This window comes from Danio rerio, chromosome 10 (genome assembly GCF_052040795.2).
Source record: "Danio rerio strain M-AB ecotype USA chromosome 10, GRCz13ab, whole genome shotgun sequence".
In the NCBI taxonomy this organism is placed as follows: domain Eukaryota; kingdom Metazoa; phylum Chordata; class Actinopteri; order Cypriniformes; family Danionidae; genus Danio; species Danio rerio.
In genome coordinates, this window is record NC_141030.1 from 23624483 (window position 1) to 23646510 (window position 22028).

The window sequence follows — 22028 nt, forward strand, 5'->3', positions numbered from 1 at the left end:
TTAATCTCTCTAAACTTCTTTTTTTTTTTTTGTCCCCTCACAGACACAATGGTATGCACTGGTTGCTGCTCAAGCCTGGACCACATAGTTACTTATCTATTCAAGCAGCTTTCACGCAGCACAAAGAAAAGAGTAGCGCCCATGGCCCAGGAGAGTGACCGCTTCCTTCACATAATGCAGCAACACCCTGAGATGATCCAACAGGTCAGCTGCTTTCAGGCTTTTAAAGATATCATGAGGAGCTGAAATTTAAAATGGCTCATTTTCTTCAATCAATAACGGCAAAGTTCACCCTAAAGTGAAAATGGTCATCATTTATTTACTCTCCGTTGTTTGAAGTGTGAGATTCTTTTGTTTTCTGTTGAACACAAAATAGAAGATTCTTTTGGTTTAAACGGCTATAGAGTTCTGACATTCATTCAAAATGTTTGTGTTTATCAGAGAAAAGATACAAAGGTTTGAAGCCACCTAAATGTAAATAGAGAATAAATTTTCTGGTGAACTATTACCAAGTTAAATATTTAGTTGTTTGTTTTCTCTTCGCAAAACTATTGACTATGTGGTCAGATTTTCATAGACATTTTTGTTTTATGAAATATATTTTCCTGATGTTGATCTGTCAGATATTTTCATTCTTTTGAGGTATTTGACCTGACATGGTTCTCACAATCTTATTATCCAGATGCTGTCTACAGTGTTGAATATCATCATTTTTGAAGATTGTAGGAATCAGTGGTCGATGTCACGGCCACTACTTGGCTTGATTCTACTTAATGAGAAGGTATGTGGTAGATTATCGCCTTTAAATATAAACATTACATGTAGAGTGTATGTATGCGTGGATATGTGTTTACTTCTGAAATTTTATAGCGAAGAATAGTTTTTTTATTCCATTTAAGATGAAATAACTGAAGAGGCAAAAAGAAATTATCATTTTAGTAGAAAAGTTCATTAGACAGCACTTCCACAGAACTCCATAAATAACTGAAACAATATAACTAATACTGATGAATAAACATAAAATATATGCATCGTACATTGTATAGAATATTAGGGTTGTGAGCCTACGCTAGTCTTACAGTTTGATTACCATTGTCATCAATTAAATTTAATTTGATATCATGATGCACTGCATTTTCAATTTTACTTCACATGTGTACAATTTTGTCATTTAAATATAAGCAGTCAGATGTATGAACTAAAGCTTTGATCAGGGTTCACACAAGGTGCTTAAAGTGTTTAAAGTGGCTTTTAGAAATTCCTGGAATACCTGGAAAACTGGCTTGTTTTGTTGAAAAATGCTTGAAATTAAAAGTAGAACTTCTGTGAAGTTTTCACCCCGGAAAAATAAAAATGTTTGTGAACTTTTGTGACAATTTATTGCAAAAATACCCGCACAATATAATGATTCCCAAGTGGTGATTTGACTGGTATGAAAAGTGGCCAATCACAGTCGACCTTGTCTAGTTTGGGACAAAGGCCTTTGTGTTACAGTGGCAGAAAAAAACAACTGAAAAATACTATAGACACTTATTTCACTATAGAGATGTCAATGTTATTAGTAAGAGTAATTAAACCGCGGACATACTTTCTGCCTTTCGACGATCTACACACGTTTCGCCCTATTCTCTCCGACGGCGAGTTGACTCGCCTCTGACCTGTCACTTCTAAATACAGTTAGTCTGAATGTCGGTGCGGGAATGCAGGTTTTGCGTAATTACTTATTTCTGCAAATGTCCCGAGTGCTTTATTTTAACATGAGAGCGCAGTCATGTACATTAAAACTGGCCATGCGAGCCCTTGAATAAGCTTTTTTAAATGAACTACAAGTCCTCTCATCATTGCGTGTGTGCTCAGACTGTATACAATCGCGATCTTTTCACCATTAAAGTAGAAATTATTTATCTTTGCTCCTCGACTAAATTTACTCAATAACTATCAAGTATTTAGAATTAGATTGATGCATGACAGATGACAATGCTAACCGACTTCTTATTTAGCTGCATCGTGAAGTGAAACTTATACTACTTATACTTTTAGCAAAGGTGAAACTTTTTTATTTCTTTACGACAAAATATTTATGCTAGAAATGTTTCTGTTTGAGGTATTTAAAAGTTTAAAAATAACTAGCTTTTTTTGTTAATCATAACAAATGACCAAAATTTACTATTATTTGTCTTTTAAAAGGAACTTAATTGGCATGATTTTGACACTATATTATACACAGAATGTATGTGTATTTTTACATCAGATCAGACTTTTAATAGTAAATACAAAACATCTCCATCATGTTTTTAGTAGTCTGGTATGAGTTTTTATTTATTTTATTTTATTTATTTATTTATTTATTTTTTTGACATTGCTGCCTCTTACAAAAAGACAGCGTGTTTATCATTAATGGTGTTTTCTGCTAAGTGGTCTGTTCAAAAAAGAGGCAGGATGTTATGTATGAGAACAATTAGAATGATCATGTTACCTTAGTTCCTTTTATCCCCTGGCTTACTGAAAAATGGACTAATTTGTAATTCGTCTCACTGATTCACCTTCAGCAGCTAATACTGGAAGCAATACTGGAAACACAAAATGCAAGAAATAACAAGATAGTTACCTGAACCATAGTTTTATTCCATTTTCTGGAAACAAAGAGTGTCTGACCCAGCCATCTGTGTATTATCTGCAACAAAGTTCTTGCTAAACGAATGCTTGAAGCCATCCAAATTAATAAGACATTTGCAGACGACTCATCCCCAATACCGCAGCAAGCTCAGAGCATGTTTGAGTGCAAGGCAAAGGAATTGACCCTAACCCAAAATGAGATCAGGGACGTCACAGCTACTGACAAGAAACTTAAAAAAAAAAAAAAACTAATAGATCCAATTTAAAGGCCAGAGGCTTACATTTTTCAGTTACAAGTTGTCTACTTATGTTTAGCTTTTACATTAGGCTATTATTTGTCCACAAACTTATCTAGATATACTGTAGTAATAATCATACTATTTGTTTGAAAACAACATCTTTACTGCAAACTTATACAAGGGATGATATCAATAAATGTTGAGCAGGGCCTCACAATATTTTCGAGGGGAAAAGGGGGTCTTGGGCAAAACATGTTGGGAACCACTGCTGTAGTAGATTGTATATTTAAAAAAATATAAATGATGCTGCTAGAAGTCTGTGCTCATTTATTTGAACAAAAATACAGTAAAACTTGCAGTACTTTCAAACACAGCTTCAAATTCTTACTTTTCTTTTTTCAAATGACTCCAGTACCCCGTGATCCTTCACAAGTCATTTTCATATGCTGATTTGTGCAGTTTTATCTTCTGTATATTTTTTAATAGAAACAAACTTTTTGTGTTTCTTTGATAGAATGTTTCAAACCACAGCCTTCATTTGCTGCATTCTTTGATAAATAATAGTTAAAAACGCTACAAACTTTTAAATGACGTGTGTATGTTTGATATGTGAAGATTCAATTCATTTTTGTCTGTTCAATTGAAAGTGCATTCTTTATTAATGAGCGATGCTGCATTATTTTTGATGAAGCCTTTTGTTTGCAGTATTTTGCAGATTTGAGGAACAGCATTGTGAACAGCCAGCCGCCAGAAAAGCAGCAAGCCATGCATTTATGCTTTGAAAATCTCATGGAGGGCATAGAGCGAAACTTGCTCACCAAAAACAGAGACAGGTAAAGTAATTTAATCAGAGTTCAAACCTGCTTTGACTTTAAGTACCTGTTTCCACCTAGTATTAACATGTTTTTTTTTTAAAAGTAACTTTAATAACACATTTTTAAAATTCTAGTACATCAAGGCAAATTTTTGCACCTGAAAACCAGTTGAAGTCTTTTTATTTTATTTTTTTTTGCCCTCCTATTAAATAAAAATAATGTTTCTTAAGTGATCTCTAACAAACCAAGCAAAATTTTCACAGTATTTCCTATAAAACAAAATGAATTATTCTGTCATAATAAGTCTTATTTCTTGTTTGTCTTGAATAAAAGCAGATTAATTTATTTTTAAACAATTTTAAGTTCGGTTTTATTAGCCTCCTTAGGAAATATTTACTGTGTATTTTGACTGTTTACAGAACAAACTAGTTTTACAATAACTCAACTAATTATTCTAACTTTCCAAGTTAACATAACCTAGTTAAGTTTTTAAATTACTCTTTAATCTGAATACTATCTTGCAAAATAACCAGTAAAATATTAAGCACTAATTGTCACCAATGGAAAGACATAAAAGTTATTAGAAATGAGTTATGTACACTCATCTTCTGATTAATATTAGCCTCTGCATAATCCTATATTACAAGTTTTAACAACCCCCTAGAACGGCCTTTTGTTGGCTTGATGTACATCACATAACATATCTTTACTAAACTCAAACTAAGATTTTACAAGCAGTACTAGCATTTATTAAATAAACCTAACAGGCATCTGCCAATATACTCACCAATTGTTTTTTTTTATTTTCATTTGCCCCTTAGTGAGTGATAATTTTAGCACGTTTTTAACTTCATCCTCAAACTCATTTTTTCTGACTCTCTTTCACAGGTTTACACAGAATCTTTCAGTATTTAGAAGAGAAGTCAATGACTCCATGAAGAATTCCACATACGGGGTAAACAGCAACGACATGATGAGCTGACATTCCATAGAGCACCAGGCTCCGCCCGTGTGGCCCGGCCCCTCCCCCAACTCCCACCCGCCCCCAGCCCGGCTGCTGGGGGAGCACCGCTGCGCAAGCCTGCACCTCCCGCTCCCCAGTCCCTAAAAACCCGATTACCTCTCTCCCCTCACACCTCCCCATCCCTTTTTTATATATATATATATAAATATATATATACACATATAAATATATACATATTTTAAAGCCAGTTTCTAGAGGTCATTCTCCTTGACCATTCTCTTGTCATTTGGGGCTTGAAGTCCAAAGAGAGAGAATAGGGTACGGCTGGGGAATGGGTTTGGGGTGTGGGACCGCACCAGTGTGGACTCTATAGAATGGGCAACACACCCAAACCGCTCCGAGGGACGAAGTGGGCGCCTGTGTTTGTATGTGAGTGTGTGTGTGAGAGTGCAAGTGTGTTTGAGAGCATGTCTGTGGGAGGAAGGGTTAGGATGAGCTGGTATACATAGTGCTCTGCTTTTGCCTGCCTTGTATAGAAACACATAAGGAAAAAAAAAGTGTACATTTTTTTCATAACATTTTCAACAATGTTTATAATGATTACGATTTAAGACAAAATAATGAGTGTGATTGAAAACTTTTTACAGTCTAGTAAGTTAGTGCAACTGTGCTGAAGTGTGGGTTTGTCTGTTTGGAGAGAGTCCTTTATATCCGCTGGTGATGTGGGATTGTGGCGTGAGTGCTGGGATTAACACCTGTCCACTGATGGGATGGGATGAGAAGTCGAAAATAGGATCACAAGTTGTACATTTATTATTTTCCCCGTTCTTCTCCTAGAATTGACTCCAGAACATAAACGGGAGCTTTGTAAATACACGAAACCCCTGGTGTTAGCGTCTTCAAGACGCCATTTCCCTCAAGTCTTGGGCATGATAAAGTTTTTGTCAACCTTCGCCTTTATGGTCATCTTGACATTTCCACCACCTCCATCACTGAGGATGTCCTTAGTTTGACCCATCCTTGTGTAAAATTCATTCCGAGAGCTCCGTTAAAGGAGAAAACAACCCCCTCCCCCCTCCTTTTGTCTCCTGAAGGGTTTGATCATGTTGTCTGTGGATTTGATTAGATAAAGTGACTTGGTTGTGGTGAAGTTGCTCTCTGAGCTTTCGTCAAACTGTTTTCCCTTGCTTTTTGATCTCACAGGCTTCCAGTCTCTCGTGGCTTTATTGTTGATCTGGTGTCATTCGGTAGTGAAGCCTCTAGAATGTAGCCGTGTCCTTTAAAAAATAAAATCTAAAGGCCCTGGTACTCAAGTCATCGACAGGATCATTCTCAACAGTTGTCTCTAGCTTTAACCCTATTTGTTTTCCGTTCTCCCCTTGGAATTCAGTTTTATTTTCAATAACGAACAGCATCAGAATATGGTAGATTTAAACAGAGGCCGAATGGAGTATATTAGCAACTTGTGCTACTCAACAGATGTTGCTGCTAACTGTTTGTGAAGAACTAGCTCATCTCTTAACCTTGTCCAACACTCATGGATGTTCACTTTTCTTTCTTGGTTCCCTGATGTGAATGTGTTTTTTTGGCGACTGTGTGTTGGGTCCATTGAGTGATAAGGTAGCTGGTTGAACTGTTTGATTGTTTGTTTGGATGTCTGCTACATATAGTGTAAGCATTGTGACTGCAAAATAAACATCATTGGTTTGTACTAGTATGTGCACTTTTTGTGATCGACAGTCCCACATCGTGGACAAATAAGGTTGAAAGTAACATGAAATCAAAAAATAATCCATCAAGCTACATTATATGCCTTATTGAGGTATGTATACCATAAAACAGTGATATATTAAATACTGGAATATTTTGTGCACAGATGATGGCAGTATCTGTGTTCTAGTACTCTTGGGAGGTTTGGTTCAGGTTAAACTGGTGTGATTGCTTTTTAAAGTGTGATTCAGAGAATAATGGTACCTTTCCACTGGCATGTTGTGAGGCTTCAGAGTGAGCATTTTCAATTGATTCCTATTGAAGTTAAGTATAATGCACTGCATGAGCATTGACCATCCTCTGAATGAATTAACTGAAAATGCTCTGCTGCATTCACAATGTGCCAGTGGAAACACACTGCAAGTGTGAATGATGCCATCAAAACCTGTGTGAACCGAAAAGATGACGGAAATGTTTTTGCTGTTTTTACTCTTTGCTGTTCTTTGCACGTTAGATAAGCTTCTCAGTTCTCAACATCTCAAAGAATTGTTTGTTTGTTTGCTTTATTTATAGAGCACATTTAAAAACAACAGATGTTGACCAAAGTGCTTTACAAAACGACCAGCATACAAAATCTAAACCTATATATAAAAATTGAGCAAAATATATAAAACAATCAAAGGCAAGAGACAGAAGGTGATTTTTTTAGATGAGACTTAAAAGCACCACGTGAAGATCTTGACACAATCTTCACAGAGCATTTTTTTTACCAGAACTAAATGAAAATTTTTTTTCCATTTTGGTCTGCACCAAACAAGCCAAAACAAAGTGTGAACACCTTCTGACTGTAAACTAAGTTGAAGAACACTAGTTCAAACTAGCGTTGCATTTAAGATGCATTGTCAGTTTATGCATTTCATAAGGATCATTGGATGCTATAGGGAAAATCAAGTCAAGAGACTTTAAAAAGGAGGACTATTTTATTTTTGACATGATTGAAAAGAAGGCTGTTAAAAGCAAAAGTATTGCACGCTCAATAGTGTGCACTGTTGTTAAATAACAATGATTGTTTACCTGATGAAAAATGAAATGTCTCCAAACCTCTCCAAAACTGTGATCAAGTGTGAAGACTATGTGTTTCTCACCAACTCACTTTGAGCAGTTCAATGTAGCATGTAACCTAAAAAAGGCTCTTTAAACGTTTTTGGTATATATCCATGGTCTCCGCTATATTCATTCTTCCATGGCAGGGCGCCACACCAAATTCATTCCCACCGCGGCTACATTATAGCTTCCCATTTGAAACCTTCAGTTGTTGTTTTTTTAACGAGGGTTACAATCATACCAAAATGGTTTAATGTAAGTGTTATAACAGAGCCAACTTTTCTGTAATCGTAGTGCTGTGCACTTTTTGTTTTTTGTAAAACCAACGGAGGTCGCTGTATACCTAAAACTGCCAGTGCGGTCCAATTTTGTTTATAAATTGCTAATATATATATATATATATATATATATATATATATATATATATATATATATATATATATATATATATATATTTTTTTTTTTTTTTATATATTTATATATATATATATATATATATATATATATATATATATATATATATATATATATATATTTATTTATATATATATTTATTTATATATATTTTTATATATATATATATATTTATTTATATATATTTTTATATATATATATATATTTATTTATATATATTTATATATATATATATATATTTATATATATATATATATATATATATATATATATATATATATATATATATATATATATTTATATATATATATATATATTTATTTATATATATATATATATTTATTTATATATATATTTATTTATATATATATATATAAATAAATATATATATATATAAAAATATATATAAATAAATATATATATAAATAAATAAATAAATATAAAAAATTATTTATTTATATATATATATATATTTATTTATTTATATATATATATATATATATATATATATATATATATATATATATATATATATATATATATATATATATATATATATATATATATATATATTTATTTATAATATTCAACTGGTTTTCACCACTGTTAACAAGTGTCTTGACTCATGACATATTTCAGGATAAAAGATTATTTTAGAAGTAGGTTATGAGTAGGTTAAAATATCTCAATTTGAGCCATCATACACTGATGCAGAACTTATTTCTCCAGAATCTCCCATCATTCGTTGCATTTTGTGTTTTTAATAGCTCTACAAATCGCCTTCTTTTAGTCATTGTGACCTCATTTATTATAACCACTAATTCAGTGAGTGAAACTGAAAAGAAAAATCATTGGCGCATAAATACAATCATTTTTTATAGTGGGTAAATTTGACTCCCACTGGCGTTTATAGGTATAAATGTCCAACTTTTTAATCTATTTTTATTTAAACAACTTGAATCAATATCTGGGAGTTGTAAATTAGGCAATTTTAGTAAAAGTCACTAACTGGAAGGCTTGAATGTTTTAATAAAGGTCTGTGATGTACATTTGAATAACAGTGATGAAGGGTAAAATTGACCCCATGGTGGTTCTAGTGTTAAGGTTACATGCTGACTGACTGATGCATGAGGCCAGCAAGCATGACACAGCTTTCAGTTTCCATAATTATACTTTATTTATAGATAAAGGTTTATGGTTCTGCATACAGTGACTTTAGCCTGCTGGAGTTTATAGCCGTTTCACTTTACTTCAGGACACATCAATGCCGTACTGGAGGTCTAATGGAAACATTCTGAAATATTCCTAGCAAATTTAATAAATGTCGGAGACACTCGTAACATGCGCTAAAGTAGGGTTTATTTGAGAGCACACAAGAAAATCTGCTTAAGCAGCATTTATTTGAGGGCGTGCAAGAAGTTTTGTGCATGAACAGAGAAAATCAGCACGCAAGCTCGTATTGCAAGAATGATCTCAAGTTGTAATACTGCGCTCACAACATTTGTCATTGAAATAATGCCACTGGTAATTGGAAGATCTCCGTAAAAAAAAGTCCTGCCGCCACAGCTGGAAAACCCCTAGAGGAAACACTGATATCTTGTCGTAGTTGGAAAAACATTGTTTGCAAATGCAGTTATGTTGAGTTAACCAAACAAGCCATTTCATTTTTAAGAGGGGAAAAACTGTATTTATTACAAAAACAAAATGGTGCCAGACATTAGTGGAAAATTCACTTAAATTATCCACTATCCAACTCTTGAATACAACTGAAAAGCCCATTTTAAATACAATTACACAGAAAAACATCTAAGCTTTTCATCTCAGGAATTTATAAAGGTATTCCTCCATTGTTGAACGTGATGTGTTGAAAGTCTCCTCAACACCTAGAAGGCCACTTTAAAGATCATGCAGTCATGATTAACTCTTGTCTTTTTTCAGTTGTTTGGTTTTTGAATTGGCTTTGTGCACAATGTCATTGTAGCCTTCTCTGTTTCTGGCAATCTCAATGGCGTAAAACTGGATTCTGGTTGCTGAAATGAAAACAGTGCAAAATATTTATTAAGGGTTCCCAATTCAGCTATATGGCCAACTTTGAAGCTGCTGTGAAATGTCTTTTGTCTACCATCACATCCAAATGATTGTTTTAACAATGGTCATGCAGACATTTTCAAGCATGTCACTCACTTAGCAAAGCATTCACAGGGTGAAGAAATGTATTTGAATAACCCTATAATTCAGGTGATATCCCTGTGTGGGTTTTTGCTTTTAGTTAGATATAAGACTTGAATAATCACGCAAACAAGAGTGCCATTTTCTACTATATCTTCTAGTGAGTGTGATCATAAATGTCATATTAATTTTATCCAGCACATTTGACATCACATACCAAATATTGTGTTCTCTTCAGTGTAGTCCTTTTGACAGTCTAGACGTAGTAGTGTACCATAGTTGAAGTCCTCAACAATACCTTCAAACTGGTTACAAAAGGGCCTCCAGTTCTGGAAAAAAATCAATTAAAGAGAGCTTAAGCCATAAGAACCTAACCATATATGGGACTATATACCAGAAACGTAAATTTTCACTTATATAAAATGTGACAGGGCCTGACTCAAGCTTGTCATCCTTAAAATAAATCAATCAATGCAATGATAGAATGCATCCCCGATCACTGTCGGCTTCTTCGTCAAATTTGTCACCTTCAAGTCTTAGCCTTGAAGGGGTATTGCATGCTTTTTGTTAAAATTAATGCAAATGTGACAGGACTGACAGAAACATGAGGACAATTGTAAAATAGAATTTATTTATAATTTCATGTTTTTAATCAATTGATGTGAATAATAACTTAAACTTGCTATTTCTGAAGAATTTTATTTCTAAATTGCAATTTTTAGCATAACAAAACTATTAAAGCTGTAGGTTCAATTGAGCTAAGGACAATGACAGTGTTTGTATGAAGTGTTTTTATTAAAGAAAGAAAAATCTGAGAACCAAATGAAAGACATATTCCTCCACAAAACAACTCGCAGAAATCAGCAACCATTCCATATTAGAAACTTTAGAAATGAAATACTTTTTATTCACTGTATTTGTTTTTATTTCAGGGACAAATAATGTACGTTTCTGGTAGAATGCCCCATATAAGAATTATTGACCTCCAAATGCATGCGAGTGATACTACAGACCTCTTTAGCCTCTGCTGACTTCAGCAGCTCCGGGTCCAATAGTTGAATATTGAGGTCAGGAAAAGCTTCCCGAAATTTAGTATAAATCTCCTCGTCCGATTTAGTTAGTTTTAGAAATTTAGGATCAACTGATGAAATAAGCTGTAGAAAAACAATCCACAGGTAAACTAAACAATATATACTGAAGCAATCAAAACAGGACAGGTTGTGGCATTTTGTTCACTTACATTGAAGTAAACTTCAGCATGATTGTAGGCTTTCATAGCCCACATTACCTCCAACTGGGCCTGAAAGATGAGAAAAAAGATGGCATTTTAAGGTGATTAAAAAAAAAAAGTGTGTGTATATAAAAACATGCAAATATCAAAACATCCCAACTCACATCATTTCCATAGGCCTCAGCTGGAAGAGAGAGCGCATGCGCAGCCGCGGTGGCTCCCTCTACACCCTGTTTATTAAAAGAAATATTACATTCAGTGGAGAATTAAACACTACAGTAACGTACAGTAATGCGCAAAACCATTGCATTGGAGGAAAAACAACGACAGGACGGTTTACATTACGATGTCAAGCACTTTAAAGACTAATATGAGCACTTTTATCTTTGGATAAATGTCAATAATTAGCGATATTCACTCGTATTCCGTATTAATTTCGTTATTTTGCCATTCGCTCAAAACATGCTTGTTAGCATGCAAGCTAACTTAGATTGACATGTAGCCATTTGGACTCTAGACAGCTATGAATGTGTGTGCGCTGAAAACATTTAAATAAGTACTCCTGTCGCGTTATTCTGCAGTGTTTTGTGTTTGTTGATAAGTTAAAATAAATCGTTATTTACCAGAGATGCGAGCACATCTCCCGTGTCCATGCTGACGACTTTTGACCCGGATGAGCTACGAACACGTCATGACGACAGGTCACATGATTTAAATACGTCTTGTTTTGCTTTCTTTCGGTTTGCTGTTTAGATCAGCTGAAAGGCATGGAAATAAAAAAGAACGAAAAGACTTTAAGAAATAAAGTGTATTTATATGGCGTTATATAATAAAACCATGAACACAAGAAGGCACACAATACAATAAATGGTGTCCTTGCGCCCTCTAGTGGTCAGGTACAGCTATCAAGTTTTGTGAAAGTCTCATTTTTTTGTTTACAGTCATGTGTCAGGCCTAACGGTAACTTTCCAACAATAAGATCTCACGTTTGTTCTAATGAGCCTATATTGTATCTATACAGCATACCATCTAGTGAATAAGCCACGTAAAATCAAATTTACTCTGCACCAGATGTTTTATGTTGTTTTTTTCTTGATGAATTCTCTTAAACTGTTCTATTCAGTCATTTACTAGATTTGTTCCTGCTACATTCTATTCGAGGACAGGACTATTCTATTCTTCTATTCTCATCGACTTATTTATTGAGTTATTTAGCTATCTCTGTTCATTTACTGTATGGCATTTGCTGTATTCTATGTTCTATTCAATTCTTTTCTATGTTCTAATATATTCTACTCTTTTCTATGTTCTATTCTATTCTTTCCTGTCTGGCCAAGATACCCCTTGCAGGCAACTGTCATATTTCTTCTGTCCAATTCTTTTCTAGTCTAATCTGCTAGGTTTTTGTGAAATTTTGTATTTTATTTTATTCTGTCTGGTATTGGCTACATCTTTTTCTTTCCATGTCGTATTCATTCTTGTCCAGTCCTATTCTATTTAGTTGCATCTTCTTTACAGCAAGATTCACTTTGTTATTACTAGTACATCTCTTTTTTTATTTTTTTATTTTTTTATTGTCAGGCTAAGAAATTGTATCTTGATCTTAAACTCAAGTTGTTGTTTTCCAGAAAATAAGTTTAAATGCAAACAATACAAGACAAAGTCTAAACAATGTAAAACAAACACAGAAAGAGGGTTCATTTTAAAATATCTATGCCTATAAAATCATAAATAATAATGCACGCTGTTCACATCCAAAGAGAAATAAATGCCCAATACAGGACAGTCCCATCTAGGGTAGCCTAGTTGGTTTGGTTTACTGGTAATCTATGTCGAAAAACACACCCCTGCCATAAAATGCGCCCCTTTCATAGAATTTCATTAGCATTCTCTGTCTACATAAGAAAGGCCACGGTTGATTAAAACGTAATATGATTATAATTTGATTATTAAAGCAAGAACAAGAAGTGAAACCCTTTTTAATACACACTAGGTTTACAAATAAATGTGAAATAAAAACATTGACTGTACTATAGCCTAAAATTAGCATTTTTGGTGGGTTTTAAACAAACATTAGCATGGAAAACAAAATTGTTTTCAACTAAACCACACATTAAACAATTCACGTAATCTCATCGGTATTTAAAGTCAAGCTACATCTCTTGTGTTAGAAGGGTTTCATTCATGAGACTCCGCTCAGTCGCTCTCATTAGTGTTATAACTCTGTCATTAAAAATGTGAATCAATTTCAGTTATTGGATGCACTTTTCAGAGGGAGTGCGTTTGACGGCAGGGCTGCGTTTCTCAGTACATCAGCGTTTACTGTTGAAAGCCGCTTCAGGCGCACATTTCCTCCACAATGGACGCGTCTCAAAAACTCTCCGCCGCATTTATTGGCGCGTTTCCAGTCAGCTGACGCCGACAGCGATTATGACGCCCAAAACTGCGGTCTCTAGGTAGGCAGCACACTGGTGTTTGAGACACAGCCAATGTGGCACTAGCAAATGAACGAGTAATCCACGCAGTGCCCCAGAATGAGTGTTTAAGAGTGAAGCGCTGAAATCCTGCATCCCCGCACGGAAAGGACTGAATAAACCGCTGCCTTTAATCTGAGGTACGATTTGCACGACACGTTTCTCTTATTTTTCAGCCGAGATGCTGTGAAGGATCATACAGTATGTTGATATTATTGACGTGCATGGATTTGCAGTCATCTTTTGGCTGTTGTGTGATGTATTGATGGATGTATCGGTTAATATTTTGCCGTGTAAGCATCAGCAGAGGTTGTGGTTTACAGAAGCAGCATCACTCACTTGTCCTTCTCTAACGCACAGATGAGTCTCGCGATCTCTAGAGGACATCACAATTACAGTTTTATTAGGAGAGAAATGGCGGATTGTGATTTTAAAGGCACGACTAGAAAATAAAAGATGTTATTTGGTTAGGCCATGTTGATATAACCTTAAACACAATCGTGAGGCATCAAATAAGGTTTGTGGATTGTATAGGCCTGTCCTTTAACTGTCCTGTACGCATTATTCAGCACTCGAGTCATACGTTTAATAATATTCACAGAATTTGCTTTTTAACATAATACACTTTAAAAGCTTAATTTGTAAATTTACAATCATGGACGTTTTACTTGATATATAAATGGATTATATTTTTATTGTGCCCTGCTAACGTCACGAAAAGTCAATTAATGGATTAAATAGAGAAAGAAACGAAGGCAAAGGAGAGGATAATAACAACGTCTTATGGCAAGCACTTAAAGACGCGCCCCCGAACAGCTGCGCGTCCCCGCTGCTTCAGTGTTTTCCTGTCAAAAGCAACAGGAAACCACTGCTTCCTTAAAGGATACCTCAATCCTGCAGGATTTTTCTTTGAAGAACACTTATTTTATTACTATTGGGTAAATTTGTACATTTTATTAGATTTTTACTAACATTAACTTTGCTCATTTTTATTAGTGGACTGTATTAGAAAAATAGCATTTAAACATAGTAAAGAATATTAATAATATAGAATATTATAATATTGAAACTAATTATTAATTATTATAACCAGTTTTTATATATTTTATTTGTATAATATTGACATTTTTGGGGAAATTATCAGTGTTTGTATTTATAATAACAGCAGCTTTGATTGGCATAGAAATATTATTAATATAATTATTAATAATATTATAATTAGTAGTAGTAGTAGTAAACTCTAAATATCAGTAATTATTTAACCAAAGCTTTATATTTTACTTTATTTCTGCAAATTAGCATTGTTTGGCTAATATCAGCAGCTCTAATTCTTATATCTGTCAAAATATTAATCAGAGGATTACTTGCACACAAAACCAATCAAAGAAGTGATTGACTGTCATATTTCCACATGAACACGCGCTGATAATTGACAGCACTGATGGTGGCAGTAAAAAGGCTGTCACGTCACCAGATAAAAGGCTGTAAGATGTAGAGAAAAGAGTCTCATGCTGATTGTCTAGATGTAGAGATTGTTCAGTCCCGCATGTCAGATTCCCAGCTGGTATTTTCCACCTTTATCTAAATATTGTAAAGTGTTCATTAAATATTCCACATAACACTGGAGAGAGACTGTGCTGAAACAGGTGAGGATGGTCTGTAAATAATCTCTGAAACAGCCTGAACTTCCATTTGATATTATAAACATCAAACCTGCACTGTAGCATTTAGAACAGATTTGCACAAATGATCAGTGCAGAAGTTCTATATATTCTATTATGTTCTATTACCTGACATAGATTTATTTCATTTTCATATCTGTTCTGTCATACTGCATTCTGTTCCATTCTATTCTATTCTATTGTTTCTTGTTTAGACCATATTCTATTCCATTTTGGGGTTTAGGACATGGATGATTGCAATAGAATTGAATAGAAAAGGCTCACCCTTTTTCTGTTCTATTTATTCTATTATTTTCTGTTGTTTTGTATTCTATTGCCCGAACTATATAGATCTATTCCTTTATAATATATATTCTGTTATACATCCTTTTTTGTATTAAATTCTGCTCTATTCTGTTCTATTGTAGTTTACATCATGAATTCTATTCAGTTTTGCAGTTTAAGACAGGCTGGACATCTGTTCTATTGTCTGGTCTGGTTTGTTTTTTTCTGCCATACTCTATATTAGAATATACGTATATTCTGCCATACTGTACTCTATTCTGTTCTATTCTTGCATATTCTATACTGTCATATTACATTCTGATCTTTCAGTCAAAATCTATACCCATCTCCTCTTAGATCTAGTCTTGCCTCTTCCATTTTATTTGTATTCTCCCATATACTATTCTGTGTTTCTTAGTACAGGGCTATTCTGTTTGCTTATATTCTAATCTCTCATGTCTGGTTGTTTTAGATCTATTCCTCTCTGGTCTGGATCTATTGCTGTTTTTTTTATTTTATTTGGTCATATTTTATTATTCATTAATTTTCTTTTTCGGCTTATATTCCCTTTATTGATCCGTGATCGCCACTGCTGAATGAACCGCCAACTTATCCAGCATATGTTTTACGCAGCGGATACTCTTCCAGCTGCAACCCATCAGTAGGAAACACCCATACACACTCATTCACACACATTCATTACAACCAATTTAGACAACCTAATTCACCTATAGCGCATGTTTTTTGGACTGTGGGGGAAACCAGAGCACCTGGAGGAAACTCACGCGAACACTTGGAAAACATGCAAACTCCACACAGAAATGCCAACTGACCCAGCTGGGGCTTGAACCAGCAACCTTCTTGCTGTGAGGTGATCGTGCTACCTACTGCGCTACCTTGATGCCCATATTTTATTATTTTTATTTTTCCCACCATATTCATCTCTATTCTATTCCATTCCATTCCATTCCATTCCATTCCATTCTATTCTATTCTATTCTATTCCATTCTTTTCTATTCTATTCTATTCCATTCCATTCTATTCTATTCTAGTGTTCTTTTATTGTATTCATGCTAGCATGAGTAGCTTATATTCTTATATTCCTGTTCAATTCTCATCCATTTGTTCTTACAGTTAAGGCTGAACTATGATGTTCTGCTATATTCTGTTAATTCCTCCAGTATTGTTCATTTTAATGTTTAGGACAGAGTTAATCTATTTAATTTGATTTTGTTATTTGCTGTCTGGTTTGTTTCCTGCTATACTACTCATATTCTCTTAATTCCTATCCAATTTTTATTCGATTCCAGTATTCTAAGAACAGGACAGGACTTTTTTTTATTGTATTCTTTTCCATTCTATTCTATTCTGTCTTCTCTGTTCTGCACTGAAAAAGATGTTCAAAGATATTCAAAGATGATTCACTGGATTTACTAATGGTTGTAACCAATTAATATGTGTTGAAGTTAAACAAATAAATTAGTTGAACTTTTGTCTGTTCTATTATACTCATTTTTATTCTATTCTATTCTGTCTGTTCTATTATACTTTATTATGTTCTATTCTTTCTCGTTTGTTCTATTATACTTTGTTTTATTCTATTGTATTCCTTCTGGCAACGCAGTGGTGCAGTAGGTAGTGCTGTTGCTTCACAGCAAGAAGGTCGCTGGTTCAAGCCTCAGCTGGGTCAGTTGGCGTTTTTGTGCCAAGTGTGCATGTTCTCCCCACGTTCGCGTGAGTTTCCTCCGGGAGCTCCGGTTTCTCCCACAGTCCAAAGACATGCGGTACAGGTGAATTGGGTAGGCTAAATTGTCTGTAGTGTATGAGTGTGTGAATGAATGTGTAAGGATGTTTCCCAGAGATGGGTTGCAGCTGAAAGGGCATCCGCTGCATAAAACGTATGCTGGATAAGTTGGCGGTTCATTCGTCTGTGGAGACCCCAGATTAATAAAGGGACTAAGCTGAAAAGAAAATGAATGAATGAATGTATTCCTTCCTGTCTGTTCTACCATACTTTGTTTTATCTATTCTATCGGTTCTAATATACTCTATTATATCATATTCTTGCCTGTCTATTCTATTATACTCCATTTTATTTATAATATTCTTTCCTGTCTGTTCTATTATACTCTATTTGATTCTATTCTGTCTATTGTATTACTCTATTTTGTTTTATTATTTTCTATTCTATCTATTTTACTCAGTTCTATATTCTTTCCTGGCTGGTCTTGCAGCTTTGGGACTATTCCAAACTTCATTGTATACTTTCCTTTTTCATTCTGAAATTGCAAGTCTGTTCAACTCAGTCTGTTCAACTCAGTTCAAGTCTGTTCAAATTTTAAAACAATTTCCTCTCGTAAGACTTCCTAAATGGGCTGTAATGTTTAGCATTTAATAACCCATTTCTAATAAAGCAGGCCACTGTCGGTTTCCTCCTGTCATTCAGTTAGCCGTCAGCTGATTGGCTAAGACCAGCAACTGAGAAGCATTGCAGGTTTAATCAATATAACACTAATCTGATTGAGCAAATCCAGCAGTCAGTCTCTGCGCTTGCCAGGATGATCACAGCACTGTAGTCTAAACCAACTAGCCTCTAAACCCCCAGGCTTATGACCCCGATAACACAACAAGCGGAAAAAACGCAAGAAAACATGGCCGCCTTCAGACCACGTGTAGAAGTGACTGATAGAAAGGTCTTGTTTTCTGAATCATGATGTGCAGTAAAGTCATTGTTCCAACAAGAAAGAGCTTCCTCAGGCTGTTGGTATCCATGCAGAAACACAATCCCTGTCACTTCACTCTCTCTCTCTCCCAGTGGAGCAGCAAGGTAATGGATCCCGTCTCCATCAGCGCTGCTTGGAGAGTCTCAGCAGACGGAGCTTCGTGACGTGTGATTGGGCGTTGGCTGCTCTTGGTCTGCTGAGATAAGTGCGTTTCAGTTTGGGTGGAGAGACGAGCGGGTGGCTCAACTAGGCTAGCATGTAGACAGAGAGAGAAACTGAGATGAGGATTGGGGAGAACGTGAGCAGGATGACAGGAAGTCTGGATCTCTCAGTGTAGGATTTCCTCTTCATCACAGGGCTGGAGCTGGAGGTGGAAGCCTGGTATTGTGGCTTATTTTGACTTCTGACTTTCCTTTAAGGCTATTTCTGCCTGTTTTCTAGTTTTATTGATCATTATTTTCAAATGATTCTTGGCGCTTGGCCTAATGAAGTTGTTTTTTTAGATATGCAAGATATTTGTATGATTTAATATGTTAGTTGCTTCATACTACAGTTAGCACTTGTTTGTTTTGTTTTCTTTGGTAAAACCCTAACCAAATTACTATTAATATTCATATAGTTTAGATTCAAAATGGGTTAATTTTCACAGTTTTCACAAAACCATTATTGTTTTAATCCTCAAATGATTATTAATTGAAATGCACTTGATTAGATTAAATTAAATTCGATTCAACTTTATTTTAAATTATTATATATTATAACTTTATCAAGTACAAGGCAATGACATGCAGTTTAGGTCTAAACAGGAGTGCAATAGCATCAAGTGCATGAAATAGGTATTATATAGGTTATAAAGTGCAATTATAGAAAAAAACTAAGGGTAATATTTACAGATTGATGTACTATGAACATTATATACAGGTTGTATTAGCTGTGAACAGTGATTAACAATAGATGAATATGTGTACAGATTGCTATTAATAATCAGAAGTGTGCCGATAGATTTTTTTGTAAAAAAAAGCCAAGGTCGTCATTATTATATATATATAATAATATATAATAATATTATAATATATATAATAATATTAATATAATATTATAATAATATTATATATATATATATATATATATATATATATATATATATATATATATATATATATATATATATATTAATTGTCTACACAACGAACCACTGTTGTCCAATGACATGCCTAATTAGCCTAATTTGCCTGGTTAACTTAATTAACCCAGTTAATTCTTTAAATTGCAATCTAAGGTAAATACTAGTATTAAAATTGTATGTACTGCCATCATGGCAAATACAAAAGAAATGAGTTATTATGAGATATTAAAACTGTTATGTTATGTTTAAATCATAAATCTCAAAGTCAATTCCTGGAGGGCCGTTGCTCTGCACAGTTTTGCTCCAACCCTGATCAAACACAGCTGATCCAACTAATGAAGATGTTCATGACTCATCGATTATTTGGATCATCTGTTTTTGATAGGGTTGGAGCAAAACTGTGCAGAGCTGCGGCCCTCCGGAAAATGACTTTGAGTCGTATGATTTAAATCTTTTTTCCATTAAAGATCACTTGAGAAATATGAAAAAGAACTGAAATTTCACAGGAGGGCTAATCATTTTGTCTTCAACCATACTGTATGTTAGGAAGTGTGTTCACTGTAAAACAAATCCTGGTTGCCTTAAATTTTTAAGCTGAATCAAATTAACCTTATGAGTCCACTGAGCTTATATTATGTTAACCTGACTTAAAACTCCTTAAATATCCTATAAAATTAAGGTAGAACAAGATTAACTTTTATTTAAAAAGTCAGAATAAACTAAAAACATATGCTGCCATGACTGATCATATAATCTTTGATCATATAATATATTACAGTGCAGTAATGCCATGAGAAGGTGCTCTGTTTGCTTCGTTATGTCATTTTTCTGAACCCTTTAACTCTTCCACTATAAAAAAAAAATAATAATTTGGATTGCATTTCTTAACTCCTAATGTTTTTCAACACATTCTATAATTTCTAAAATATCAGCCTCCACCAAATGGTAGATATGCTGGTTTATGCTAAAAGTATCGGAACTATTGCATATATTATGAATAATCTGAAAATTTGAAGTTTAAGACCAAATTATTTAAAAACATAATCAACATAGATAATTTTTAATACTAAATCATTTATTTTTTGAAGTGTCATTAAATGTAGTAAATATGTAATAACATCATTTTACTATAAAACCAAAATCAAGTGTAGTAGTGCAACAGGATTATGTTTGTTTGATTTTCTTTGTGAACCATTAAAGCTGTGTAGTGTAAACCATTATTTAAACAGTTATTATTTAACACTGTCGAAATATGGTCAACCATTTGGTATAGTAGGCAGTTAAAGGGTTGTTAAACATTTTCCTATTTAGAAAACGCTGTCTTTAAAATATCTAAACATACATAAAATAACAGAAATTTACTTGAAAAAAATAAAATTATCAGATATTCAGGCTTCAGACATTACTTCGTCTATTACTGTGGAGTTTAATACTTAATTAAATATTTGATATATAGCATTTTGTAGTTGTCTCATATCAAACCTAGTAATTTATTATGAGTGATTATTTATATTGTGGTTCAGATTCAAAAATCTAGTAGCCCTTCTTAATTTGTTTCTAAAATTCGAATGTCCTTAACATATAATAATCAGCGTTTGCCAGTAAAATATCTTCAAATCCTTCAAATGTAGTGGGATTATTAGTTTTCAGACACAAACAGAATGCTTTCTTTGCAGTAAATAAGAAGCATGTTCCCTCTCTGCTCACTCGCGCATGTCTCTCTGGTGGAGATAAGAGCATTTTCTGGATCTCATGAGTGCACAGCCTCACTTCCTTATTAACACACACTGTTTTCTGTAATGCCTCAAGCAGGCCATTAATACTGCTCTGACACACTAATGCTGTCTTTAACAGGGTAATGTTTGTGTGCATGCATGGCTGATCGGCATGTTTTGTGGTAATATGCACGTTTTTTGACCGCGACAAGAAGCAACTAATACTAGAATAGATGGATCTGAAGATCTCTTCCTACAATTGTGAAGTGTAGTAACAGCAGTCCACTGTCTGTTTCTGTGGTTGCTTATTATTTTTATTTATTCACCTTCTGGCCATCCAAGATGTAGGCGTTGATGTGGGTGTTTTTTTTCTTCAGAAGAGCGTTAAAGATGATTTTTTAGCTGAAACTGGGGTTCTTAGTGGTTCATACAATGCAAGTCAATGCTATCTGTGCTATAGGGCTGCACAGTTGATTGTTTCAGCATTTATATTACAATATATGTAGCTGCAATAGTTACATCACAGGTTATGCATTGTTGGGTTAAAATTATAGGAGGCACAGTTCAGATTTGTGGAGTCACTGCTGAATTGAACCATAATGGAGTGAAAGTTTGTCATTTGCATGTGTTTTAAGGTCTCTGAGAGAGTTTAAAGCATTTTTGTAGCAATTTTATTTCATTATTTATGCAGTGAAAACGATTCAGTGTTATTTTACATGTTGTACCTTAATGCTGTTAGAATCCTCAGAAAATCCTCAGAAGTGAGACTTATTTCACTTTT

At 34.1% G+C, this 22028-nt stretch overlaps 3 protein-coding genes across 9 annotated transcripts in view; 2 read left to right on the forward strand and 1 right to left on the reverse strand.

The window, feature by feature from the left end:
* xpo7 (exportin 7) overlaps positions 1 to 22028 on the forward strand; it is a 47077-nt gene that overhangs the window by 23112 nt on the left and 1937 nt on the right. For 2 of the 3 annotated variants that reach the window (XM_087269221.1, NM_001128230.3), the window contains 4 exon segments: positions 44 to 204; positions 683 to 781; positions 3561 to 3688; positions 4559 to 6345. In XM_087269221.1, the coding sequence (XP_087125347.1) occupies positions 44 to 204; positions 683 to 781; positions 3561 to 3688; positions 4559 to 4652 (482 nt within the window). In that variant the 3' untranslated portion in view covers positions 4653 to 6345. 3 annotated transcript variants of the gene reach the window in all.
* On the reverse strand, positions 9204 to 11957 carry pbdc1 (polysaccharide biosynthesis domain containing 1). The gene is given in 6 exon segments (NM_001002704.3): positions 9204 to 9892; positions 10249 to 10360; positions 11045 to 11185; positions 11272 to 11331; positions 11427 to 11492; positions 11886 to 11957. Coding segments are annotated over 6 exon segments (522 nt in total). The 5' UTR covers positions 11916 to 11957; the 3' UTR covers positions 9204 to 9779.
* Positions 13669 to 22028, forward strand: part of dmtn (dematin actin binding protein) — a 50212-nt gene continuing 41852 nt past the window's right edge. For 2 of the 5 annotated variants that reach the window (XR_015500487.1, XM_087269637.1), the window contains exon 1: positions 18621 to 18787. The gene's annotated coding sequence lies outside the window, so the exon portion shown is untranslated. 5 annotated transcript variants of the gene reach the window in all.